The sequence below is a fragment of the Monodelphis domestica genome, chromosome 2 (genome assembly GCF_027887165.1).
Source record: "Monodelphis domestica isolate mMonDom1 chromosome 2, mMonDom1.pri, whole genome shotgun sequence".
Classification (NCBI taxonomy): Eukaryota; Metazoa; Chordata; class Mammalia; order Didelphimorphia; family Didelphidae; genus Monodelphis; species Monodelphis domestica.
Genome location: NC_077228.1, coordinates 490231148 through 490258718, shown reverse-complemented (window position 1 = coordinate 490258718; position 27571 = coordinate 490231148). Strand labels below are relative to the sequence as shown.

The window sequence follows — 27571 nt, the reverse complement described above, 5'->3', positions numbered from 1 at the left end:
AACCCATATGCGGCTACAGTAGAGTGAAAACATAGGTCATGGAATGTAAGGACAGTGTGGAAATGGGAAATCAGTGAGTTTTGTGAGTATGGTCTGAATGAATATGAAGGTCCCCTAGTATAAGAGCAAATTGGAGAAGAGAACAGGCAGTGAGTCAGGTGCTAAACTCTTTGAAAATGAAAGGAATTGAAAGGACCTGAATGAAAATACAATTATATAATTATTACTAGATGGAAAAATTTTTTCTATAGTTTCTCATTACTAAATTTAGTTCTTGTAGATTAGCACTGATCTTAACAAATGTTCTTCTGCATCCTCAAAGCATATTACACACAGCACAACTGCTAAGTAAATATTTCTACTCATTCTCCAAATTTCCAAAAGGAACAATAACAGCCACGGGATGATGGCTCCAAAGGCCAAAATTCTTTTTTCTCTATTCATTTGGACAACCTTTATCAAATCTATTTTGGAGGAAAGGCCTTGGAGAGGGGACACAAATACCAAGGATTCAAACCTGTCACTAACAATGTTTTACAGCAATAAAGCCAGAGAGCATGTGATAAGTGACCCAGGGGTTACAGATCCATCTAGCTTTGGTCACTATTCTCCAATGGTCAAATGACCTGTCTTCACACTGTATTTACCTCAGTTCGGTGGCCAACCATTGTTTTGAAGCAATGCTGTGTATCAAGGTCCCACCATTTCACCACAGTGTCTTTGCCACTGAAAACAGAGAGAAAGATCATTTACACAACAATGTCAAACTAACTAGAAAATCAGTAATTCTGCTACTGTTTTACAAAGAAATCATTTTACGCTAGTCCTGGTATGTTCCTATAATAGTATACAGAATCTATAACCCTCACTCTGTAAGGGACAACAGAATGTCCTGCAATAGAATGTTCTGGGCAAGGTCCCAGGAATTACAGGACCCCTGAAGTATGCCAGTAGTCACGTAGTTACCTACTTTTCATGTCTGTCCAAGGGCCCACCTGATATGCCCTCCTTTCATGTCTGCCCGGCATCACTCACCTATTATGCTAACCTAGCCAACATCATAAACAGAATGTTCTAAAAGTACTGTCATTCCCCACCAAGTAACTCAACTATGACTGCTTTAACCAATATAAACTCCACTCTGCCTCTGCCTCTTTGGGAACCCCTTGATTGGGCTCCCCTAGCGTTGCTAGTAATAAACTTCCCCTTGCCTGAATTGCATTGTCTCCATGTGTTCCTTGGGGTGGTCTTCCACTTGGACCCTAACAGTTTCTATTATAAATAAGAAAAATCTTGAAATACAATAATCCAAAAGGCAAAAGAAAAAAAGACTCACAATCTAACTTACTCAGAAAAGTTGAGTATAGTGCTACAAGTGGGAAAAAGGGGGAAGGGAGCTTTAATGGAATAAAGAATGTACAAGCATTTATAATGAAAAGACCAGAGCTCAGTAGGAACACTGACTTGAACAATAAAAGCAGAGGTCCTGTTCTGAAACTCTGAAGGCAGGAAAAAGATAGAAGGCCCACTTTAATGTGAATAAAGGGATAGAATTTGCTATTTCTTATAATGAAATTTCATGAGATTATACAAACAAGGAAGAGGAGGAATAGGATATCAGATGATCCTCTTATTTGAAAAGGGCTAAGGAAGGCTGACTACACACACAAATACATAATTAGGAGTAGAAACATATCCACTCAAAAGTTAAACAAGTTTAGATATAGAGGTAGGGGTTAAGAGGGAGAGTATCACGGAAGAAATAGTTGAAAGCTAAACAAATTTCCTGATCCTTGTAAAAATGAAGATTTGAACCCTGGACTTCAATCCCCAGAAGTCCTTGCTCTAGTTCCCAGGATGCCTTCTAATCTCACTGAGATTTCCACCTGGGCGAGATCAAAATTTCTATTTAACTGGCTGTAAAAGCCTACTGAGCCCTCTTCCTACTTCTGCTTCCAAGCAGACGTGTCTTTCATGATGTAAGTGAAACTGAATAGGCCTTTCGGCCCTCCTAGCTCCTAGGCACGTGCTTTCTTACTTGTATTTTCTTTAATTCTTAACCTTTAATAAACTTTATAAAATAGAATATTTCTGGCAGAGAAAAACTAATTTTAAATGCTACATATTTGTACTACTGTTCTTTAAAAATGAAAAATGTTACCTTGTTCAATTCATTTGCTTTCACTCACAGTGGATCTTGGCCAGAGATGAAGAGGAAATGGATCTCATTTTTGGTGAGAAAGCCTTGCATTCTATATTTTCTTAACTGACACAGTGGGTCAATGATTATAAGCTACATTTTTGAATTTTTAAAGCTCTTTTATTATATTTTTCTTGCATGTGCAATATACTATTTCAGTTTTTTATTTTTTCTCTCCTTTTTTTATATTTGAAGCACATGTCACCAGCATTAAGATTTTCTTTAACTTTTTGATTTTGCAGTACTATAAGTTTAAAATACACTTGCTATAATGTCAATGCATGCCCTAAAAGCTTGAGACTATAAAAATGATGCCACTAATTGTTTAAAAAAATTTATGGGACTTTACTTAATGATTCTGTATGATTGCAGGACAAGATAAACACAAAAGAGCCATTGCAGAGGGCCAAAGATAAACCCATCCAGGATGGATTGATGCACTTCCAAGCCAATACAAAGGTCTTGAACCTAGTGTGAAGACTCGAGGTTGCTATTTTTAACATTTGTTACGACATAGGCTTCCTTGTGTCCACACTCACTCTGAAAATACAGATGAGTATCCCCAAACTTGGCTCCTATAATCTGGTCCCTTTTCTGTCTTTCATAGTGTGCAAACTTTCTGTAGTCCTGGCTACTGACTGGGTAAATGCTTACTTGCTTAGACCATTTTAATTGGGCCCTGATTAAAGGACCTGTTATAGATTTAATTTTCTTTTACTTGGAATTTTTACACATAAGACTTTGATAGTCTACATTTTCATCCAGTAATTTTTTTAAATTTGGATTTTTCTGATGTCTTTTTAATTTCTCTTACCAATTGATTCATATACCTCATACCTTAGCCATGCATCCCTAAGTGATCCTGTATTTTTCAATTACCCTTTTAATGGGGAAATGTAAAAATATTATTATCTAAATTGCAAAGTTTAAATTCCTTTTAAGAAGAATTTTAGGTAAAGAAAGATGCAACCTCTTTGAATCCAGAAACTGAAGTGTTGGAGAAGACACCATGAAGAAGCCTCCAGACCACAAGCTGCACAAGATCAAAATTGAACTTTGGGTGTGGTTGATGGAACATTTATTTGTATGTGTAGTTTCATGCCAAAGGGGATTGCCCCCTAACTGGCTTTTTGTCAATGTGTCTAGCAATTATTGGTTTTGTTCTTTTTTTTTCACTTATCCTCAAATTATTGTAACCCTTAAGTTGATTATGATTTCATGACCCTTTGGGGAAAATCTTTTTCCCAAACGCTCAAACAAGGGAATGTAAAAATGGAGATTTGAACCCCGGACTTCAACCCCCAGAAGTCCTTGCTCTAGTTCCCAGGATGCCCTCTAATCTCACTGAGATTTCCACCTGGGTAAGATCAAAATTTCTATTTAACTGGCTGTAAAAGCAGACACATTTCTCATTATGTAAGTAAAATTGAATGGGCCTTTCGGCCCTCTTAGACACGTGCTTTCTTACTTGTATTTTCTTTAATTCTTAAACTTTAATAAACCTCATAAAATAGAATACTTCTAGCAGAGAAAAACTAATTTTAAATGCTACATCCTGAAGGGGGAATGAGAAGGAAAAACAAAGAAAAACAAAGAATTAAAATCTAAAAGAGTAGCTTATTGCCTCTTAAGACAACTAGGAAATGACTGAACAAACTGTGGTAATAAGAAGGTAAAAGGACCTATATGTACAAAAACATTCATAGCACCTCTTTTCATGGTGCCAAAGAACTGGAAATCCATGGGGATGCCCATCCATTGGAGAATGGCTACATAAGCTATGGCAAATAATTGTGATATAGTACTATTGTGTTATAAGAAATGATGAAGGAGTGGTTTCAGAAAAATCATGGCAAGACCTGTAAGAACCAATGCAGAATGAAGTAAAAAGAACCAGATCATTATGCACTGTAAAAGCATTTTGTAATGATGGCCAATTATGAAAGGCTTGGCTACAATACAATTATCCATGACAATTCCATACAACTCTTGATAAAAATCTGCTATCTACTTCTAGAGAGAAGTGAAGAACTAGTGACTGTAAACTTAAGTATAATTTTCTTGCTTCTCCACAGTTTGTCTAATGTGGGAATGTTGCATGATTCCACATGTTGTGAAAGAGTAAATTGAAGAAAACCTGCAAACAGAGGCAATGGATGGAGGTTTGCAGAGCTGTCAATCAAGGAGCATTCCTGAGGAGAATATGACTGGGAGAAGGCAGTTAAAAGAAACACCCAAACTGCTGAAAATCTCTCTTTTTCTCCTGACACTTGAAGGAGGAAGGACTGAGAATATCCTTTCCTTGTTGGACTGATTTTTTTTCTACCTTCTCAAGAAGTGACTCAAAGAGCCTCAAACCTCTTAGCCAAGACTATAATTTTATTTCTCAATTTAGGATTATTTAAGATCAGGGAAACCCTAAACTCTCTCTCCTATCTAATTTCCTTTTCCTTCCCCTTCCTTAAATAAACCTCTTGTTCCAACAACTTAAAGAGTGAGTTATCTATCAGATATATCAGGCAACTTACTCAGAACTGAATCCCTGCTTGACACCAACTGAAGAGATTAACTGAAGTGGGAGAAGAGTGGGAGAAGGGAGGTGGGGGGTGGGGGGACAGGTCTGATTGCTCATTACCTCATTGGTCTGTAGGTTTGCCCAGCAATCTTAATTACCATAATCCATAAAGAACAACTACCTAATACAATAGTATCGTTTTGATTGCCTCCTTAGTGGGTAAGGGAGAAGAGGGAGGGAACTAGAGCATGTGGAAATCAAATTTTAAAAAGAAAAGCATGTCAAAAATTAAAAAAGAAAAAAATTAAGCCATTTTTAAAAGACAATGGTCATCACATATGCTACCAACAGTTTCCTGGGAGAAATTAAGAGAAGGAACAATTTTTTAAATGGACATATTACTAAGCAGCAAGAAATGAAAAAGGATCCCAGAGAATCCTGAATTGTATAAAGGGATGCCGAAAGAAGCAAACAAAATCAGGAGGGTAGAAACATTATAAAGAAATCAACTCTGAAAGATGTGAAAACTCTTATCATGCAATGAACGTGTCTCCAAAGGAACTCCAATGAAATGCTACCTACTCCTTGACAAAAAAGTAACCAACAAAAAGTGCAGAAAGGGACATTTCTAAACTTGACCACTATGTAGATTCATTTTACTGAACTATGCTTATTCATTAAAGAGTTTTTTTCCTTTCTTCCTTTTCTCAATTTTTAATGGAGAAATGAGGCAAGAAAAGAGGACTGGTCAGCAATAATAATTGCAGACTCCTCCCCTCCCCAGGAGCCATCATAATATTTTTAAATGTACAGAATAGAAGGAAATATAGAAAGATGGACATACTAGCAGGACAGTTTTAAAAGTAACATGTAGAATTTGTATTATATAATTTTGAAAAGCAAACAGTATCAAGTGAAGGTTCATGGATTTACAAGCACCCTTTTTTCTATCTGGTACATGTACAAAAATAGACAGTTCAAAACTTTCTAAAAAAATCTTTTGTTGATACTAAAGATACATTACTATCTAATTTAGTCACTACACCCTAAAGACCTTTCCACATGCAATGAAACTGAATCCTCATATATGTATTCATTCTATTAGATGTGAGTTCCTTTGGAATAAAAACTATCTTGTATCATTTTTGCATCCTTGGTAGTTAGTAAATTTCTTTACAGAAAGGAAGTCATTGATAATTGTTTTCTTTCATTAATACTTTTGCTCTTGAGCTGTCCTTATGAAAGAAGTGAAGTAAGGAAACCATTATTGCTTTGCTATTAGGTCTTTACCTGGTAATCAGTAGGTTTTTTTCTCTTAGAAACAGCACCTGTGTGATGGCATCCTTATGTCCCTTCAGACGGTAAAGACCACTCTCATTGATCACATCCCACACAATAACATCAGTGTCCTTTGAAGAAGATATAGCAAAAATATGATCATGTCATCCAGCAGAGGCCAACCACACCTTCACTGCTATTTTTATCAAACTGAGGTTTGACTCATACTACCCTGCTTTTCTAATTCTATACAAAGAAGCTTCCTCAGAAGATTTAAAAGCCTTTTTTTCATCAGCAGGACCAAATGGCTTTAGCAAAGTCATCTCTAAATCTTACCCATCCTAATCTCAGCTCCAGGCAACTACAGTTTCATACCACTAAGAGTCCAAAGTCTTCCACAAAAATTAATAAGAATCTAAACACATCACTCTATCTTTATTTTATCAAAGGCTGTCTGTTAAATGCCCAGTAATTTCCCTCACCATTCTTACCTTTGAGCCAGACACTAGCCTGCCCCCAAGCTGATCATAACTCAGGGCAGTGACAGCTGCCTTGTGTCCATTGAAGGTCACATTCCCTTCACCACTTAGAAGACTAAAGATGCGGATAGACCCATCCTCATAGCCAACAGATAAGTGCAATCCATCCGGTGAGGGACATAAACAAGTAACTTCATGTTTAAGTCCTTGAAGAATAAGAATCTGAAATCACAAAACAAACAAACAAACAAAAAAACCCCAAGAACACTGAAATGTGAATTGTGCAGGAATTAAGCTTTCTTTTTTGGAAAGGCTGGGGAGATATTTTTACCCTTTATTTCAATAACATTAGTTCTTCAAATCATGATTAAAAATAGTGATGACATGCTGAATCTTTTGAAGCAAAAAGTTTAAGTCCCATTGGCCAAGTAAAATAAAGGTATAAAACAAGTAAGGTGACTAATTAAAAAACAGCTTAAAATAAGTTTGCCAGGAAAGGGTAAAGAACCATCAACCTTTTATTACATGAAAATACTAGCAAAAATCTGTTTTTAGGATTTAAGGGTTGGTTAAAGGTATAATATATAATATTTCAGAAGAATTAATCCTCTAGGAATCTATATGATTATTTCCAGATTTTGTGTGTAAAGGAATCAGTTTCTTAGGACATACCAGAGAAGCAAGGAATATTAAATAGGGAAAAATGTACAAGTGGTCAATCTGCTTATTCCTTATTCTACTACACCTTCCCCTCTCTGGGCCTTAATTTCCTTATTCTTTTTTTTTCTTCTCTTAACCCTTACCTTCCATCTTGGAATCAATACTGTGTATAGCTGGGAAGTGTCTGAGGCCAGATTTGAACCTAGGACCTCCCATCTCTTGGCCTGGCTCTCACTCAATCCACTGAGCTACCCAGCAACCCCCAATTTCCTTATTCTTAAAAGAGGAATCAAATGATAAGATCCCTTCCAGTTTTTTTTTTCCTACTTCTAAATCCTATGATTCTCTCTCCTCCTTAGCTTAAGAAAATATTTAATTTTTTACTTTGCATTTTGTTGATAAGCTATAAGAACTGGAAAGCTAAAGTCAAGTTCAGGTAGGGGGTACAAAAACAGTGGTGAGACATAGAAAAAGGATGGCAAATTAATTCTTTTTGGGTATTCTAAAGAACAGGGAGGAGTCCCTGGGACTGTGGTAATGTTAGTACCCTTTGTTTGGACCTGATGCTTAGCTGTCTATTCCCAAAAAAAGAGGATCCCTGTTATATGAAGGTGGCACAGTCAAAGATGGTTTGCCCTCTAATCTTTCCCTATTCTCCCCTACTCCCAATTTATTCCCAATGTAAATTTTTGAGTGGATGGTTACTTTACCTTCTCTCCTTTACGTATATCCCAGATGAAGACATGCTCACAGGCTGGCACAGCTACATATCGCCCCTTCTCACCACGCAGAGTTACAAAGACAATGTTGCCCTTCTGGCTGCCAATCAAGCCAAAAACAGCACTGGCAACATAACGTAGGTACTGCTTGGTGAGTCCCATGGTACAACATCTAATACCACGGGAAGCAAACTTTACCTGTAAGCAAATAAACAATTTAATTCTATTGGATCCCCTGTGCCAGCAGACAGCTAATGAATATCTACATGGTTAACAACAGAAAACATGTGCTTATATTAAGTTGGTGATGCTGAAAATTGGTCCAGTCATTCTGGAAAATAATTTGGAACTATGATTAATAATTTAACCAAGTGTGCATTATCTTTTGGTGCAGCTAAACCATGACAATGCTCATGCCCCAAAGAAATCAAAGAGGAAAAGAATCTACAAGAATCTACAAAAACATTTACAGCAGCCCTTTTAGTAGTAGTCCCAAGTTGGAAAATAAGAAGAGTTCCCTTTGGAAAAAGGCTAAATATAAAGTATAAAGTGGTCTATGAATCTAATGGAATATTAGTGTACCATAAGAAAAAATAAAATGAAGAATTTCAGGGGGAGCTGGGAAAGCCTCCATGAATGGAAGCAAAGTGAAAAGAAACAGAACAATTTATAAATCACAATTTATAAAATGATGATAATGTTAGAAAGAAAACCAACTTAGGGGCACCTAGGTAGCTCAGTGGATTGAGAGTCAGGAGCCCTGAGTTCAAATTTGGCCTCAAACTAGCTGTGTGACTGTGGGCAAGTCACTAACTCCCACTGCCTAGCCCTTACCACTCTTCTGCTTTGGTACTAACACAAAGTATTGATTCTGGGACAGGAAGGGAGGGAAGGGGGAAAGAAAGGAGACTTGAGAATTCTATCAGTGCAAAGATAAATTTTGAGTCAAAATAGCTGAGGATGAAAGTTTAAAATTTTCACTCAATGAGGACTATTTGATGTGATTGACAAAAAATTACTAACTTGAAAAATAAAAACAATAAAATTAATCAAGTACTGGAAGGACATCCAAGAAATGATGCAGACTGAAAGGAGCAGAACCAGGAGAACATTGTACACAGAGACACAGACACAGAGACATTATGGCACAATCCAAAGTAATAGACTTTTCTACTAGCAGCAATACAATGACCCAGGTCAATCCAGAGGAATTTAGGAGAAAGGGTGCTGTCCACATCAAGAGAAAGAACTATAGAAATGAAAATGCATTAGAAAAATATGTGACCCATCAGGTAGTGCAACAGGGATATGATAGGGCTTTTGCTGTTAAAGGATCGCTCTACTGCAGATATGAACAACATGGAAGTAAGTTTTGAAAAACGATACATGTATGACCCAGTGGAACTGCTCATCAAGTAAAAAATAATTTAAACTTTTAAATGAGGAAGGTGGCTTCTAAAGTTCCTTCAAGCTCCAAATCGAAGATCCTATGGTTTTGGAGCCATGTAGCATAGCTTGGTCGTTCAACCTTTATGAGCCTCAGTTTAATCGTATAAAGTGGGGGAGATTCAGACCTAGAGATAGGAGGTCCTAGGTTCAAATCTGACCTCAGACACTTCCTAGCTGTGTGACCCTGGGCAAGTCACTTGACCCCCATTGACTAGCCCTTACCACTCTTCTGACTTGGAGCCAATACACAGTATTGACTCCAAGAAGGAAGGTAAGGGTCTAATAAAATTCAAATAAGTAAATAAGTAAAGTGGGGGAGATAACCCTAATAAAATAATGGCTGCCTTTAGAGGTGACTGTAAGAACCCTGTGAAACAATCTACAACACACTTCAAACACATTTCAAGATACGAATCCCTACCAAATCAAGGTAGCCTAGCTCTTAAAAATTTGGTATCCTCTTTCAGAGCCAAAAAAAAAAAAAGCCATCACCCAGTGCCCATTTAATGAATTATCATGCCCGAATAATTCGTCTCATATTGTCCAATCTGCTGGAGATGCATCGCTCAGAAGCGAGCTGGCCTTCTGAGGGGAAAGCAGTCCTCATCGGTGGCTCGGAGCTGGCAAGACTTGCCAGGGCAATGCTTTCTGCTGGCACCGTCTTTCGGAGCCCAGAAGATGTCTTATTATTTCGGATGGGCCCCGGATCGCACCTGGAGCTCCATGGTAATCACAAAGTGCCAGGGGGCGCAGAGCGGCAAAAGGCTCGTAACCACCCAGGGTAACCAGCCCACACGCGGCCTCCCCTAGGGCCACAAGGGCAACCCCTATGAGGGAATGTTGCTTAGAAAATTACCCAAACTACCCCAAATAGGAGCCCGCTCATCTACTCGCGCCCCCTTCCAAAGCACGAAAAGCATCAGGAGATCGCCTCACCTGGGGGTCGGAGGAGCGAAAGACTACTAAAGCAGCAGATTAAGAACACTCGACTCCACGCGAGGTCCCAAGTATCTCTCCTCAGTTTGGCCCGCTCCTTCCGGCTCCGCTTCCGCCGGACCGTCCCCCTCCGGAAGCCTAAGAGGAAGTGACATCAAGGGTCAGGCTCTGATTGGTACGCGCGGCGCAGAGCGGAAGTTGGCGTGTTAGGACTGTCTTGCCTTTGCTTCCCATCTGTCTTAGGGTTTCAGTCTTTTTCTACTGTTTTTGACCAGCTGAGTCTAGGGATGAGGTGAAACCCCCTGCGCTCCAGAACCTGACCCCGTCTCAGTCCTCAGACCCTCACCCACTGTCCGAATGGAGAAACGGAAGCGCGGTGAGAGCCGGGGCCGGGAGGGAGGATGGTCGGGCTGAGGGCCGTGTAGCTGACGCGGCGCTTCTATTCTAGCAGCTCGGATGGGTCTACCTTTGATCCTGGAGGGTAGCGGAGGCCAGGGCAGAGGCGCCGGGGCCCCGAGAACAGGCTTCCCAGTGGCCTGGGAGGAAGATGGGATGGGCTGGGGCCCGGAATGCTGAGCAGACAAGTTTCCTAAACCCTTTCCTGGGTCGCTGGAAGGGCCCGGGGGCGAGAAGACCGCTGCCTCCAGGGACTATTGTAAAGACTTAGGGAGTTAATGATTTAAAAGACCAGTCCCTCTTTCTCTCTCCCTCCTTAGTACCATAGATTCAGTGTTAGAGGGTATCTTTAAAAGTAGTCTAGTCCACAAGAAACCTGTCCTTCCTGACAGGGTTTAGGCGATAAGTAATAGGAACAAAATCTGAACCCGGATCCCTCCAAATCCTGGCTCTTGATAGATAATATGCCACTTTGCGTATCTTATTCTTTGGAGAGAAAATAAGCTGTTAGAGGCTTTTTATAATAGTCTCTCTGGCTTCTTTACATTTCCACTACCACTATTCTATTTCAGACCCTTTCTTAGTTCATTATAATTAGTATTTTGGAGGCATTGCTGACTGCCCCTAATATGAAGGCAAAAGTACTGATCTCTGATCTCTAGCAGCTTATGTTGTTTCAGACAGATATAATTGTTGCCTCTTTTCTTTGTCTCCCTTCTTAATACATTCTGTACAAGTTGTCAGAAGTCCTCTACTGCTCCTGATATAACATTGCTTCCATGCTGCTTCTGAAGTTCTTACTGGCTCTAAATCTATGGGCCTCTTTGAAGGATAAAATACAGATAATACCATGTGTATAATATGTAGATACAATATATAATACATATTATGATATGTAAATACAGATATAAAATACTTTACTTTTACACAAACTACATTTCAGCTAAACTGGACTATTCTTTCTCAACTTTGCACATTCTTTCCCATGTGCATTGAAATTCTTCTCTTTCAAGGTCCAGCTCAATCAATACTACTTCTTCAACAGGCTTTTAGTGATTCCTTCCCATTCTCTGTCCTAGGATTGTAAAATTAAGAGATGGAAGAGATCATCTAAACTCTTTAATTCTACAGACAAGTCAACTGATGTCCAAAGATGCTATGTAATTTGATTAAAGCCACATAGTAAGTGTAAGAATTGGAATTTGAATGCAATCATTTGGCCCTCAGATCTAGTCTATAAGTTAAGTTCTATGGGGCACCAAGGCTAAAGCTGTCCCTGCCCTCAAGGAACTTAAAGAAAATATATAAAGAAAAGGGCATAGATAGTGATGGCAAACCTTTTAGAACTTTTTAGATGCTACCTGCTATGCCCTGACTTCTCCACTGCATGCTGTCCTCCACCCAGACTATGTGCCTATCTTCCCCTTACTCCAGAGAGGGGAAAAAAGGAGGGGAGTGGCCTGGGTGCTCCTTTCAGAGGAGGAAGTAATTTGATTGGGCTGCTGGGCAGAGGAGCTGAGAGGCATGGTGGAGAGGGAAAAGGGAGTAGCTCTTGGAAATCTGTCTTATTAGTAACTAACACTGGCAGGTGACTTGTACCCACAGGGAATTTTCTGCATGCCATCTTTGGCACATGTGCCATAGGTTTGTCATTATGGTTATAGATCATATATCTTTTTGTCAAATGCCTTTTCTAATAGGGATAAATGGAGGGGGTGCATTAATTGGATATTTAAGTGTAACAATCAAATTACAAATTAATAAAATTAAAGGGTACATATAGAGAGTAGATAGAAAGCTGTGGCAACTGGGTAAAATGTGAAAGCCTTTCAGCATAAGGTGGCATTTGAGTTGAGTTTTTTAAATTAAATTTTATTTTATTTTTCCCTATTACATGTAAAAATAATTTCCATTTTTTAAATTTTATAGTATTTTATTTGGTCATTTCCATGCATTATTCATTAAAGACAAAGATCATTTTCTTTTCCTCCCCCCCACCCCCCGTAGCCGACGCGTGATTCCACTGGGTATAATTTCCATTTTTTAAAGAATATTGAGTCTCAATTTTTCTCCCTACATCTTTCTCCAATGCCCCTCCACTCATTGAGAGAGTAGCAAATCTCATGTACATTTTATATGTATAATCTCATGTCAAACATTTTTTCATCTATAATCATTTTGTGGAAGGAAACTCAATTAGAAAAAAATTTTAATTAAAGAAACTGCTTTTGTCTGGATTCAGACTCAGTTCTTTTTCTGTGAAAGCAGATGGCATTTTTTTTTTATCATAAGTCTTTTGGGAGAGTTTTGCATCATTATATTACTGAGAATAGTTGTTATTCACAATTATTCATTATATAGTATTTCTGTCATTGTACAATATACTCCTGGTTCTGCTTATTTCACTCTACTTCAATTCATAGTCTTTCCAGATTGAGCTCCTCGTGCTTGTCATTTCTTATAGCACAATAATATTGCATTATATTCATATACTATAACTTATTCAGCCATTCCCCGGTTAATGGGTATCCCCTCACTTTCCAAATCTTTGCTGAACTTTAAAAATTTTAATTTTAAATATAGCCCTCCTCCCCCTCTCTTTAGGATGCAAACCTGGTAATGGTATTTCCAAATCAAAGAGCATGTATTGTTTTATATCCTGTTGGGCATAGTGTATAAATTGTTCTTCTGAATTATTGAACCGGTTTTGTGTCCAGTTTTCCCATATCTACTCCAGGTTTTGTCAGTTTTCTTTTTTGGCATTAAAGTCAATCTGATAGCTGTGGCAGGGTGGTACTTCAGAGCTGTTTTAATTTGCATTTCTTTAATTAATAGTGATTTACACAATTTTCCCCCATGATTATAGAGAGCTTTAATTACTTTGTCTAAGAACTGCCTATTCATATTCTTTGACCATATATCAATTGAGGAATGACTTGTATTCTTAGATCAACTCATTTCTCTATGTATGTGTGAAATGAGGCCTTTATTAGCCTTGTAAAAAATTTTTTGCACTATTTTGATTATTATGTATTAACTCTCCATCCTTTTTCCCTTAGTTTAGTTTCTGACCTATACCTCCCCCAATTTCTCCTCTTTTCTTACTCCCAACCCCCTTCTCCTACCCTCCACCTCCTACTTGCCTATAAGGTAAAATAGCTTTCTATACCCAATTGATAGTGTATATTTTTTCCTCATTGAGCCAGGAGAGTAAGGTTCACTGCCCTTTTCACCATCCCTCCCATCTTCCTCTCCACCATGAACACTTATTTCCTGCCTCTTTTGCGTGCAATGATTTACCCCCATTCTATTTTTCTTCCCTCTTCTCCCAATGCATTCCTCTTTCTCATGCCTTAATTTTATTTTTTATATCATCTCATCATATTCAACTTGCACTCTTACCCTCTATGTACACTCCTTCTAACTGTCCTCATAATAACAAAGTTCTGTACATAGTTTAGCTTTATTGAATGTACCTTTTTATGATTCTCTGGAGTCTTGTATTTGAGAGGCAAATTTTCCATTCAGCTCTGGTCTTTTCATCAAGAATGTTTGAAAGTTTTCTATTTAATTTTCATTCATATTCAAGTCCATTTTTCCCCTGGAAGGATTATGTTCAGTTTTACTGGGTAAGTCATTCTCAGTTGAAGATCTAACTCCTTTGCCCTCTGGTTTATCATATTCCAAGCACACTGATTCTTTCATGTAGAAGCTGCTAAATCTTGTGTTATCCTGACTGTGGCTCTATGATATTTGAATTGTTTCTTTTTGGCTGTTTGCAATGTTTTCTCTTTGACCTAGGAGTTTGGGAATTTGACTATAATATTCCTGGGAATTATCCCTTTTGCAATCTCTTTCAGGAGGTGGTCAATGAATTTTTTCCAATTTTATTTTGTCCTCTAGTTCTTTAAAGGAATTAAATTTAGGGGTTTGACTAAATATGTGAGAATTCTAAAATAATATGGTGGTTGCTGATTTAAAATAGCTCAAGTCAAAATTTTAATAGCTTTTATTTACAAAGAGGTGAAAAGAGTGAAAGTAGAAAAATACAAAAAGAGGGTAGAGAAGATGTCTAGCCTATAACACTAAATATTGCTCTGGTACTCAGCTCAGCCCGGCAGCGCTTGTTAACCCTCAACTGGAGGACCTGGTGTTCCACCCACATGGCTTCCTCCAAGAGGGGAAAGCCTCTCTAGGACTAATCTCTCCAGAAGCCAAGAAAGGAAGGCCAGCTAATTGTCACCCAAGTAAAGCTCTAAAGGAGAAGATTAGAAGCAGTCTTACCAGAAGCAGTCTAACAGCCAGAGTCCCAGGTCAAAGTCTCAAGTTGTAGCTCCAAACCGCAATACCAGTCAGGCCCAAGACTCCCAGCCAAAGACTTTCGGGACTTTTTATAGTCACCTCTTGTCCCATCCTCTCTTCATAGGGGCCAATCCACAGCTTCTAAATTGCCTAGTGTTCCCCAAGGGGCAGTGTCTGTGGGATCCACCTCTCATCATCTGAAGGTGTCAACTCTTATTATAGGCTTCTGAAGGTGCCAACTCTTATCAAAAGATTCACAGGTTTCTGATTGATTAAGTTAAAAGGGTAGAGCTTTCCAAGTAATTGTGAACTCCCTTACTTAGTATTAAGTAAATTGATTAAAAATAGACAAAGAGAATAAAGAATTCCTTTTCACATTCTAGAATATCAGGGCAGTTTTCCTTGGTTGGTGCTAGTGCTTGTCTTCAACCTGAGCTCTTGCCCCTGAACTGAGACCTGGTTCTGTGTTTGGGCATGTGACGAGTCTTGTGCGCCACACCATCAAAGGGCCCCCTGTAATCATCTACTATCTGTGGCTGAGAACTCCTGAAGCCTTTGCTACTGCTTTAGGTAGTAGTGCCCAAGGCCTTTTGCTCTCTTGGGGTGTGCTATGGCTCACTGCTTTCCATCTACATCTCAGGGCACTAGATCTTTTGTGGAGGCTTTCTAAGTTGTTTTGGGTTTGAAAAATTACTTTACTGTGTCTTTTTGTGGGTTATGCTGCTCCAGAATTTTTTTTTTAACCCTTACTTTCTGTCTTAGTACTGTGTATTGGTTCTAAGGCAGAAGAATGGTAAGGGATAGGCAATGGCGGTCAAGTGACTTGTCCAGGGTCACACAGCAAGAAATTATCTGAGGTCAAATTTGAACCCAGGACCTCTCATCTCTGGACTTGTCTCTCAATCCACTGAGCCACCCAGCTTACCCCCTCCCACCCCCCCAGAATTTGTTTTAAGGCATTTTATCATAGCTTTTTGGTGAGCAATTTGGAAGAGATCAGATAGAGCCCTGTACTTTCTCTTCCATCTTGGCTTAACCCCTTAATCTGAGTCTTAAAGGAAGCAAAGGATTCAGAAAAAAGAGGGGCGCATTCCAGGCAGTACAAATTCACAGAGATTAGATATGGTGCAATGTCTGAGGAACAGCCAGTAGGCCAAGATAGCTGGGTCATAGAATGCATGGACTAATAATAGCATGACACTAAGATTTTCAGAGTACCTTATAAATATTTTCTTATTTTGTATGAAGACAAAGTTAGAAAGACCAGGTTTGAAGAGTTTTAATTTTAAGCAGATTTATTGAATAGGAGAGGTGGAGAGGGAGTGATATGGTCAGATATATATCTTTAGGGAAATTATTTTGGCAACTCTGTGGAGAAAGTGTTAGAGTAAAATGGGGAGTTGAGGCAGTGAGACCAGTTAGAAGACTCTTGCAATAGTTGTAAGTTAAAATTGGGGGGGGGGAAACTGAGGCAGGTAGAAATTAGTTTCTCTCTGCAAGGAGTATTATATTTTTAGAGGTTTATTAAAGGTTAAGGATTAAAGAAAACACAGAATAAGAAAGCATGTGTCTAGGCCCAGAGAGGCCTAGACAACCTCACTTACATCATGAGAGACACCTCTGCTGGGAAGGGGAAGTAGGAAAGAGACCCAGTAACCGTTAAGCCTTTACAGCCAAGTTAAATACCCCATTTCACTCTTGGCCCAAGTGAGGTTACAAGGCATTTTGGGAAGTGAGCAAGGACTCCTGGGAAATGGAGTCCCAAGTTCAAGTCTCCATTTTATGTAGTCTAGGCAATTGCTCCCTCTCACAGCTTTTTTAAAGCTCTTAGTAAATCTCCTTTTTAGTGTTTATCCCAGTCTTCCTTGTGTCATACTTATATGTGTGCATTGATTTCCTTTATAACTTGCAAGCTCCTTAAGAATGCTTTTTTTTTCTTTTTCAATCTTTGTATCTTACTGCAATTAGCACTGTATCTTGCACATAAGTGCTTAAGAAATGTTTGTTGTAGGGGGCAGCTGGGTAGTCCAATGGATTGAGAGCCAGGCCTAGAGATGGGAGGTCATAGGTTCAAATCTGGCCTCCTAGCCCTTACCACTCTTGCTTTGGAACCAATACACAGTATTGATTCCAAGATGGAAGGTAAGAGAAAGGAAGGGAGGGAGGGAAAAGAAAAGAAAGATTTATTGTAGAAAATTGAATTATATCAGTGTCAAGATTCCAGTGGTGTGGAACTCCCTCTAGTGAGACAGCTTACAAATAGCAAAACTAGTAGTTTAATATTCCCTAAGAATTAAGTTCTGATATTTACTACCTGTGTGATTTTAGACAAGCAAATGAATATATCTTCTTGGGCCTCAGCTCCTCATTGGTAAATTATATACTGGACCCTTAAGGAAACAATTCAAAAAGTCAAAGCCACTTTGGCTTTTTACCAAAAAATATGATTTACAAACGAGGAATGAAATCTGTATTATCCTCTAATGACAATTTTACTTTAGTTTCTACTTCCATTGTTCTTTACTCAAATGCTTTTCAGTTGTTTTTTTTTGGTTATTCTAAACTTGACAAACACCAAGAAACATGAACATTCCCACATACAAAAAAAGAAAGAAAATAGATTATAGATAAATCCCAAATCTAATTTTGGAAGGCTTGAATGGGGACAGGGTGTTTAAAAAAGCATATATTCAATTCAGCATTTTCTCTTCAAAGTTTTCTTACTTTTTCATACATTGTCTTCTAAACTTTTCTCTGACTTCTGTGCCTTTCAATACTTTAGACTCTCTTTTCTTCCCTTCTTGGGAGCAACACTCTCACTATATCCTTCTTCCTAGCCATCATCACATGCTCCCTCTTCCCTCATATAAAGTCTTTTCAGGTTTTTCTGAATCCACCTCTTTCATATTTTTTTTTTTGTGGTAGAATAATACTCAGATTTACAAAAAATTATTTGTTCACCTATTTCTCAATTTATGGATATCACCTTGGTTTCTTTACTACAATAAAAGTACTGTTAAAAATATTTTTGTACTTAATGGGTTAAAAGGTTTACACAGTTTATTTTGCAGTTTGGGTCACAGTTCCAAATTGCTTTCCAGAATAGTTGGACCAGTTCACCTGGTCACCAATAGAGAGTTGGTGTTCTGACCTTCTCAGACCCCTCCCAATAGACACCAATTTGTAGGTCATCTTTGCTCTCAATATTAGAAATACCCTATATATTTTATTTATTTACTTGTTACTTCAAAGTTCCCATGTATCTCCCTACAGTAGAAATGGCATCATTTGACAAAAAGATATGTGTATATATAAAACTATGTTATGTTTATAACACTAATCCTTTTATTTAGAATTAAGTTGATTAGAAATAATAATGAAAAACTTTGCTAAAATGAAGCACATTTTATTGTTCCTCTTGTTATTGATTGGTGACAAATCTTTTATTGGTTTTAATTTATGTGATATTTAAATAATTAAACTTGCTTTTGAGATTTTTTTACTTTCTGAAAGTTTTTGTATGTTCTTTCAAGCTTACAGGAGTTCCATTAAAAAACGAAATTAATTAAAAAGTTAGAATCAAGTTTCGTTCCATGGATCCTTTGGGTGCTCCTTCTCAATTTGTGGATGTTGATACTCTGCCCAACTGGCTTGAATGGTATGAAGCAGATAATTCAGAAACTCTAAGTGAAAAATTCCAGGATGAAGTCATTAGATCACCTTTTCCCTTCAATAAAGACCTCAGTGGAAAAGTGATTCTTTGGTAAGTTTAATGCAGAGGACTAGAAATAGCAATTCTCAGAATTCCTTGATATTAAACCCAGTTTAAATTAATAAGATTCAATTCTGGATTCAGAGATCAAATAAATACATAATATAGTTATATCGGATCTCTATATATGCATGCATGCATATAAATATAAAACAAATGCCAGAAATGGAAAAATAAAGGGTTTCTATGTTTTAGTCATTGTGTTATATATTTTATTTTTAGATATAACCTCCAAAAAGTTATTTCTTCTCTATTCTGTCTTTTCGAATAAGCTGGTAGATCCAAGTTATTATGGGAATTATATTCCCCCTTAGCTAATTAATTCATTTTTCTTTATTTTCCATTATGAAGAGAAAGTATTCAAAAACATAAATGAGAACCAATTCTAGGTCAAACCAAAGATTTGTTTCTTCAAGGGGAAAATGTTTTGCTTTTCAAGATTACTTTGAATTGTGTTAACAGATTCTTAGTGCAGGTCTTGAAAGATGCTCAACAGTTTTTCTTGAAAAAAGAGAAAAAATAAGTCTGTTTTGGCTGGTTTTTATTTGAATACATTCTGATACATTCATTGTTTAAAGAACAAACATTCTAACTTCACAAAAAACTTTTGTTACTCAATACCTGCACTGTAGATATGATATATATTTGCACAATTTATAATTATCATAGGTACTTTAATGCTCTAGTTTCTAATTTTGCAAGTTGAATTTGCCTCATTTATGTATAACATGATAGGGTTTGGGAGACCTATGATACTAAATATCTTATATTGCAATATTTGTAAAATTAGGCTTTCAAATGAGAAAATCCATTCTGTTCTCTGTCTTATAATAAAATTACTTATTCTGTTAAAAAAAAGAGGGAAAATTTAGTAGAATAAGAAACTCACTATGAGGAAAGATAAAGAGCAGTGCTTACACAGCTTAAAGCTAATTTCTAAATTGCTTACGATATCTTCTGTTTTCATAGGAAAGGAGATGTAGCTTTACTAAATTGTACAGCTATTGTCAATACCAGTAATGAAAATCTCACTGATAAGAATCCAGTGTCAGAAAGCATCTTTATGCTTGCAGGGCCTGACTTGAAAGAAGAACTCCAGAAACTCAAAGGTAAATGAACATTTTTTTCAGCCTCTTTGATTGTTAGAGAATATTATTCTGCTATAAAATGAGGGTGTTGAACTAAATGAACTAAATGAACTAAAAATAGGTGGCCCTAAGACATGTTTATTGAACTTTCAGTTGGCATCAATCTGAGAGGAATAGTTAACACACTAGATGAAAAAATTAAGATTGAAAATGAATTATGACAAACTAGTACATTGGTTCAGATATAATAAAATTCAGTTTAACAGGAATAAATGTTACATGTGGATTCAGTGAGTCAACTTTATAATTATATTATAAGGGATGTAGGACCCTTAAAAGATTTTTAATGAACTGCAAGCTCAATATAAGTTAATAATATATATTATATGTTCATATAATATATACTAATAATATAACAGTCACTCCAGCAAGACTTTCTATGTGCCTACTATGTGTGAGGCATTATTCTTGACAGGCACATGAAAATGAAAATGTTTTCTGTCCTCCAGTTCCTTACATTCTATAGGGGGAACCTACACAGAAAAATATAAATTTTGGAGGAAGGGACTAATAAGAGGAAAAGTCTTAACAATTAATTGGGGAAAGGAGGCTGGAGAAAGAGTCTTTTGTTGGAGATGGTATTGGAGCCTTCAAGAGAGTTGATGATTCCAAGAGGAGAAGTAGCTTTCTAGATTTAGAAGAGCGCCCGGATTAAGACATCAGGATTAGAGAAATAATATCATGAAGGCAGAACAACACTCAGGGCAGTTAGGTATAGGAATGAGTCCTCAATTCCTAATAATGAAAAAAAAAATTCTGAGCTTTCACTTTGCACAGCAAACAAAAGGCAAAAATGGTCATTGTTGGAGAAGCCATGGGAAAAGAGTAGACCTTAATTCTCAGTGGGTAGAGCTGAGAATTAGTCTAACCATTCTGAAAAATAATTTTCAATCCTACTGGAAATACTTTATGATCCTATGTTAACTATAATTAGGCATATACCCAATGGCAAGTAAAAGATGAAATGACTGAAGTTCACTCAATTCCCATAATTAACCACCTGCTTTTCTAATCTCAATTCTCCTTAACCCTAGGAGATAATAGACAGTGTCATATATACCAAGATACTTGTCTCAATACTTTTTTTGTGGGTAGGAAAGAACTGGAAGCAAAATAAGTACTTATTAATTGTGGAATGGTTCAACAAATTGAAGAAAGGAAATATTTTAGGTCCAAAACAAATGATGGATATGAACAATTCAGAGAAATTTGGGAACTCTCCTATGAACTAATTCGAAGTGAAGTAAGCAAAACTAGGAAAATTAACTTTTACAACAAAAAATAACAATGAATGCCTTCAAGAGATTGGAGAAAAGTGGGGTTAGAATAGTGGTCAGAATGCAAAGAGTCAGAATTACAATATGCTTATTAGCTATTGGAGTTGCTATAATTTCTCCAGGCTTTGGTGATTGTAGAAGGGAAAGAGTGGTGATTCTTGACACTGGCAAAACATTTAAGCCTGACCTTATGTCTCAGCCATGACTGGTCACCCTTTATATTTTAGATTTCAATAATGAAGAGATTTGTTACCCACATACTTTATTTCCTTTCTGCATGATAATACTTCTTTACCTTACTTATATACTGCCTTGGTCATTTAGGTTGCCGAACAGGGGAAGCAAAGCTGACAAAAGGATTCAATCTGGCTGCCCGTTTCATCATTCACACCGTGGGACCCAAATATAAGAGTCGCTATCGCACAGCAGCTGAAAGCTCCCTGTATAGCTGCTATAGAAATGTACTTCAATTGGCAACGTGAGTCTGGGTTTCTAGATATAGAGCTCTTCTCAGAAGTTCTGCTTTTACATGTAGCTCATGATGTAGGAGAGGCAAATGCCAAAGCAATTAGGTAATTCAAAAAGATGCTACTATATAGGTTGAATTATATTCTCAAAATTTTGAGAGGTAGAGATTTTTAAAAATCAACATAAATAAGTGTAAGAATTTAAATTTAGGTTTTATGCTAAATATGAGAATTCTAAAGTAATTGTGGTTGCTGATTTAAAAGTATTACAGCTTAAGTCAAAATGACTGTTAGTCGTTTTATTTATATAGAAGTAGAAAGAGTGAAAGTGGAAAAACGTAAAGAGACAGAAAGTACGGCCTAGCTACAAATACCCTAAATTTAATCCTCATGTCTCCATACTGTAATTTCGAATCTGAAAGTAAGTCTCACCAGAATCCAAAGTCCTAATTAGGAAGCTGAAATCCGAAGAACCAGGAGATGCTGAAGAATCTGTTGAGAACCTTCAGTGCACATGAGGCTTAGACTGCCAGGAATCTTACCAGAATTCATGCTGAAGGGAGTATCCCATTGAAGTGCTAATGAGCAGAGAGGGTCTCCTCACTGTAGAACCAAGGAAGGAACCATTCAACTCATCACCGCAAGCTGATGCAAGATCCAGGGAAAGAATCTCCTCCGGTCTGGCTCAACAATGCATAAAACCCCACTGAATCCTTGAGCTGACCTTTTAAAGCAGTTTTCTCGATGTCACTTCCTGTCACTCCCTCACTTTATGGGAACCAATCGCAGTCTTTCAGTTTGCCTAACACTGCCCAAGGTGGGGACCAGTGATCTTTGGAGGTTTGAACTCTTACTTAGTGGCAATAAGGGTACTTTAAGTTCTTGATTTGTTTAGCTAAAAATAGACAAGGGGAGAGTTTATCCTATCTTCTCTATAGGAAATTGTTGGAGTCACATAAAGCTTTTGCTTTATTAATAAAATTTTACTAAGCATGTATTAAATACATAAAACAGATGGTACAAATTGATTTTATCAGTGTGTCATTTCCCCACATTGAGTGAAGAAAGGAGTGGCTGGGTTAAATTTTAAAGATGGCATAGAATTTTGGAGTATAATATTTGTGGCTTAATTCTTGTTGGGGTTTTTTTTCTTGTCTACAGGGAACAGGCAATGTCCTCTGTAGGATTTTGTGTCATCAATTCTGCAAAAAGAGGATATCCTTTAGAAGATGCTACCCATATAGCACTCCGTAAGTAAATGCTACCTGTATTACATCTGGTTATTGATGGAATAATCTTAACTAAAAATATTTTATGATATACAAAGTTAATGCTCTTGTGGAAATCAGTTGAATCTTATGTGACAGCATAACTAATGTTTCATATACATTTTCATTTGTCTTTTTATGACTTATAAATATTTTTAAAGTATTAATGGTATCATGGCATTGTTGCCAAGTTTATAGATGAGAAGATTAAGGTGCAAAAAGTAACAAGACCTATAGCTAATCTGTCATTCAACCAGCAAGCCTGTTAAGTACCTACCATGTGATAGGCACTGTGCTAAGCACTGGGTGTACAATAAAAAGCAAAAAGTTGGGGCTTCCGCTGAGATTTAATGGCAGTGATAAAAGGAAGAACATTCCAGGCTTGGGGAAAGCTAGTAAAAATGCCCAGAGGTGAAAGATGGAAAGTCATGTGTGACAAGCTCTTAAGAAAGTTAATGTCACTATATTTGAGTATGTGAAGGGGAACTGACCAGACTTAACTAGCACCAATTGAATTACTATCTTCTCTTGTGTTTTTTCCCTATGTAGTCTGGTATTAAAAAAAGTGGGTCGTGAAGTCCACAATACTTATATGTGTAAATAAGATTTCAAAGCCTTACATATGACGCCTTTACTCCAGATTTGAAGAAGGAAATAGGCAAACATCTAGCTCTTTTGGATAATAAATAGAAGGCATATGTATCTTTATAATTTTTAAATTGGACATCTTCCACAATATATTGGGCCATGTTGATATTTTCCAGATACCACTAAGCTCTCCCTTACTGATATTTATTCTGTTTTAAGGAGATGTTTCTTTTATAACATTTTTAGAAATTTATTTAGGCATGTAAAATCATATAGAAAAGAAGTGCATCAGGAGTCAGGTACCTGTTATAGTCAGAACTTCACCATTATCTGTTTTCTTTGGGCAAGTCACCCAAAGCCTATAAGCTTCAGTTTCCTTCTGTAATACCATCTTTGCTCCTTCTCACAGGGTTGACCTGAAAGGTAGATAAGATAATGTGTTTAAGCACTTGGAAAACTTTGGAAAGTTACTTGAAAACTATGAGGTTTTAGTGATGATGATGATGATACCAGACTAAGTTAAGAGTTCTTAAGCAGCTGTCATAAGTAGACATTTGGCAAGTATCCATTGTGCATATAGCACTTTTGATACTGCCAACATTAGTACATTCTCATACTTCCTGCTTCTTATTTCTTTGTTTCTTAATCTCAGTCCTTATCTTCTTAACCTTCAAGGTCCATTATAATAATCTCCTAATTAGACTTACTTTAACACTCTTCCCATTATCATCTTTCCTTCATACTTTTCCTTTTTTTCCCTAGACTTTCCTTATCTTCATATGTGATTATATTATTCTTCTACTCAAAAGCCATTGCATACCTAATTTAGTACAGATTCTTCAGTTTCATATTTAAGTCCCTCCATAAACTGGTGTCATATTACTTTTCCAATATCAACTCTTACAACTCCCTTCCATGAAATCTAGTCTAGGCTTCAGCCAAGCTGTTCTCCTCACATGCCCTTCATTTCCTGCTTCTGCATATTATTTTTCTGTTCCTAACATGTTTTCAGAATTCATTTAAATTCCACAAAAATTAATTTAACCTCTCCTTTGTGCCAGATACTTTGTTTGGCATTGGGAATACCAAGTTAAAAATAGTCCTTTTCATGAAGGAGCTGTCATCATGGAATCTAGAAACCCTAAACTTTGTAACCTACTAAGATCTGATGAACCCCAAGTGTTAGGACTAGCTCATAAGTTGGAGACCCCTAAGCTTGTACTTGTTCCCTGTTCCTTTGAGAATCCACCCTGAAGGTAATCTCTGGCTAGCAGTTTAGAACTGAATAATGGATCCTCAGGTAACTGACAATCCCAAGTAGGTGGAGCTAAGCATATGCTAAGTATCCTTTTTGTCTTTGGGATTGTATCCTAGACTCTTTTGGGGAAGACTCACACCTGGGCTAGGACCACCCTTTTAGTATCCATTGTAATTAGCCCCTTCCCTTACACTCTAGCCTCTGTCAGATTCCTTTCTCAAGCTTGATTGCATCCTGTCTGTATAGTTTGAACACTCCCATTTTCTTTGTAGCTGTGGTAATGTCAATCATTTTTCCCTGCCCCCTGGATCTCCCCAAATGGTATATAGGTTCCCCAAATTTTTTTGTTCCTTAGAGTTGTCAATCTAGTGGGTTGGCTCTCCTAGAGGTCAGTGACCAGAGCAACCAGAGTTCAATCTTCAGACTTCTTAGGAGACCTAATTCAGCACTGTACCCCTTTCCTTGATTAAAGAGTGGTTTTTCTGTCTATCTAATAGTTTTATGTTTTTTCCCAATCAACAGAGCTTACATTTCACTGGGAGAAAATGACATGTATGTCCATAAATAAAATATATACAAAGCAAATTGTGATCAAGATGATAACATGAAATGTCTTATAGGAACCTAACTGAACTTGGAAAGAAACTGGGGCACTATGTAAGAGAGCTCTTGAAAAAAAGGAGACAGAAGCCACCCCAAGCTCTCTTATATAGTGCCTTAAGTCTACAGATGCTCTTAGGGGGAACAAATTGGGGGATCCTGAAGCCAGCCCGAGCCCCAATTAGTAGAGCTGAAGCAAGTGGGGTATCAGGGCAGGGGGAGGGAATCTAGTCCCAACTTTCATAAAAGAATCTGAAACTAGTTACTTAGAAAGGGAGGAAGGGACAGAACCAGCCTCTAATTGGTAACTACATAAGGAGACAGGAACAGGTATGCATACCTTAAAGTACTAAGAGCCACAGGGTAGGGGGCTGTACAGGGACACGAGACCAGCATGATTTCTGGCATTTGCTTGGGCATTTTAAAGGAAGAGAAAGAAATGGGCAAAGGACAGCCCTGAAGCTGGTCCACAAAGAAATGATCAAAACTAAGGATTTCTGCTGAGTGTAACCCATCTAGAACTATAAGAGCAGCAATACCTAGACTCCAACCAAATAGATTCTGCCTGCCCACCCCATCCAAGAGTGCAGAAGAGGCAGAACCTAGCCCAGAAACAAAGTCTCAAATCAGAAACTGAGACTAGAAATGCAAATATAAACAGGACATAAAGAAATGCTATGAGTTAAAATTAGAACAATAGGGAACACCAGAAGAATTGGGTAGCTCCACAATAGGTACCAATAGAGCCTCACAGAAATAATTCTTATGACTCCAGTCTCAGTAGTAGTTAGGGGTAACAAAGCAAGAGAAAAAAATGAAATTAGAGCTCTTGAGAAAAAAAATCAGGAGAATATGTAGCTTAAAACAATTGATTGCAAAACCTTTCCCAACACACAGAAGACAAGAGGCCAAGAAAGATAAATATATTTGAACAATTGAATGGAGCTAAATGATGAAATGCTTACATATCAATGTACTAAAAAAAGACAAGTAGCCCTTCAAAATCCACTGTCATAGAGGGATTAAGAAAAGTCAAGCAGAATTTTAAATTTTAAATTCTAAACTTTGTTTCTAAGAGAAAAAGATCAAAGGGAAAAGGAATTCACTAGGAAGAAAATTAAGAAATAAAAGTGGGGGACTTGACATTTTTCATGTTTGGGATTATTAATATCTATACTATTCTTTTTCTTTCCCTAATTTCTTTGTAAATAACAGGATAAAGGGAAGGAAATAAATGGAGGAAAAAATATTAGAGGATATGATAGGAGGAAAACAATTATCAATCATAGCCAAAATGTGAATGTCATTTTTGCCAGACGGAAAGGTAGCAGAATGGATTAGAAGACAGACTCTACTAATGTTGTTTGTAAGAAACACACTTAAAGTGTAAGGATTTGCAGAATTCCAAGAATGTTAACAATTTTGCCTCAAAGAAATGCACAAAAGCTGGAGTGGTAGTCAGGATTCCCCTTGTGGTAACATAAAGTACAAATATATGGTTAAAAGTAAGCAGCAAAACTACATTATTAAAGCCTCCATAGATAATTGGACAGTATCAATACTTAATATATGGAAACTTAAAGGTATAGCATATTACTACTTAATAAAAATGAATTGAATTATAGAAAATAAATAACAACATTATAATACATAGAAACCTCAATGTACAATTTTTTTTAAATGTTAAGGATCTGTGTCTAATTTTTAAAAATCTAGACATATGGTAGCTCTGGCAGTTAACTGAATGACAATAATGAACCTTTTTTTAAAATGGTAAACAATATCCTTGTAAAACTAAGAATTAGAATTATCTGTAAATGGAGAATGCTAGAGGCCTTTCAGATTAATAACATCAGGGTAAAACTAGAGTCTAGCCCACAATCAGTACTTAATTTGATATAATACTAAAAATTCTAGCAACATAAAATGAGAAAAAAATTTGAGAGACTAAATGTTATTTAAGAATAAATAAAATCATAACTTTTATAGATGATGTGATGGTTTATTTGAAGATTTTTACATAAAAATTAAAACAACTTTGATAAAGTAACAAGATATAAAATAAACCCACACAAGCCATCAACCTTAAAACTTAAAAAAAAAAAAGCTTTTATATAACAAAATGTAATTGGAATTAGAAGGGACTTGGTTAACTAGAAAAATATACTTTAGAAAAAATACTCCAGAAAATTTCTCTTGGTAGTAGACTGATAGAGAAGCTGTATTGATTAATATGAATATATAAGAATAAAAGCCATT

General features: G+C 37.0%; 2 protein-coding genes across 4 annotated transcripts in view; one reads left to right on the top strand and one right to left on the bottom strand.

Moving 5' to 3' along the window:
• Positions 1-10367, bottom strand: part of WDR3 (WD repeat domain 3) — a 34400-nt gene extending 24033 nt beyond the window's left edge. The window contains exons 1-5 of the mRNA XM_001366140.4: positions 10237-10367; positions 7843-8049; positions 6485-6694; positions 6006-6124; positions 648-726 (exon numbers count right to left, since the gene is read on the bottom strand). Of these exons, the coding sequence (XP_001366177.2) occupies positions 648-726; positions 6006-6124; positions 6485-6694; positions 7843-8013 (579 nt within the window). The 5' untranslated portion in view covers positions 8014-8049; positions 10237-10367. The remainder of the gene's footprint in view (positions 1-647; positions 727-6005; positions 6125-6484; positions 6695-7842; positions 8050-10236) is intronic.
• Positions 10368-10403: 36 nt separating this feature from the next.
• The window catches only part of GDAP2 (ganglioside induced differentiation associated protein 2), a 73178-nt gene continuing 56010 nt past the window's right edge, over positions 10404-27571 (top strand). The window contains exons 1-6 of one of the 3 annotated variants that reach the window (XM_016429115.2): positions 10404-10612; positions 11712-11814; positions 18468-18697; positions 19676-19815; positions 21456-21609; positions 22760-22848. In XM_016429115.2, the coding sequence (XP_016284601.1) occupies positions 18528-18697; positions 19676-19815; positions 21456-21609; positions 22760-22848 (553 nt within the window). In that variant the 5' untranslated portion in view covers positions 10404-10612; positions 11712-11814; positions 18468-18527. The remainder of the gene's footprint in view (positions 10613-11711; positions 11815-18467; positions 18698-19675; positions 19816-21455; positions 21610-22759; positions 22849-27571) is intronic. The other 2 variants (XM_007485277.3, XM_016429114.2) reach the window with 2 other exon arrangements.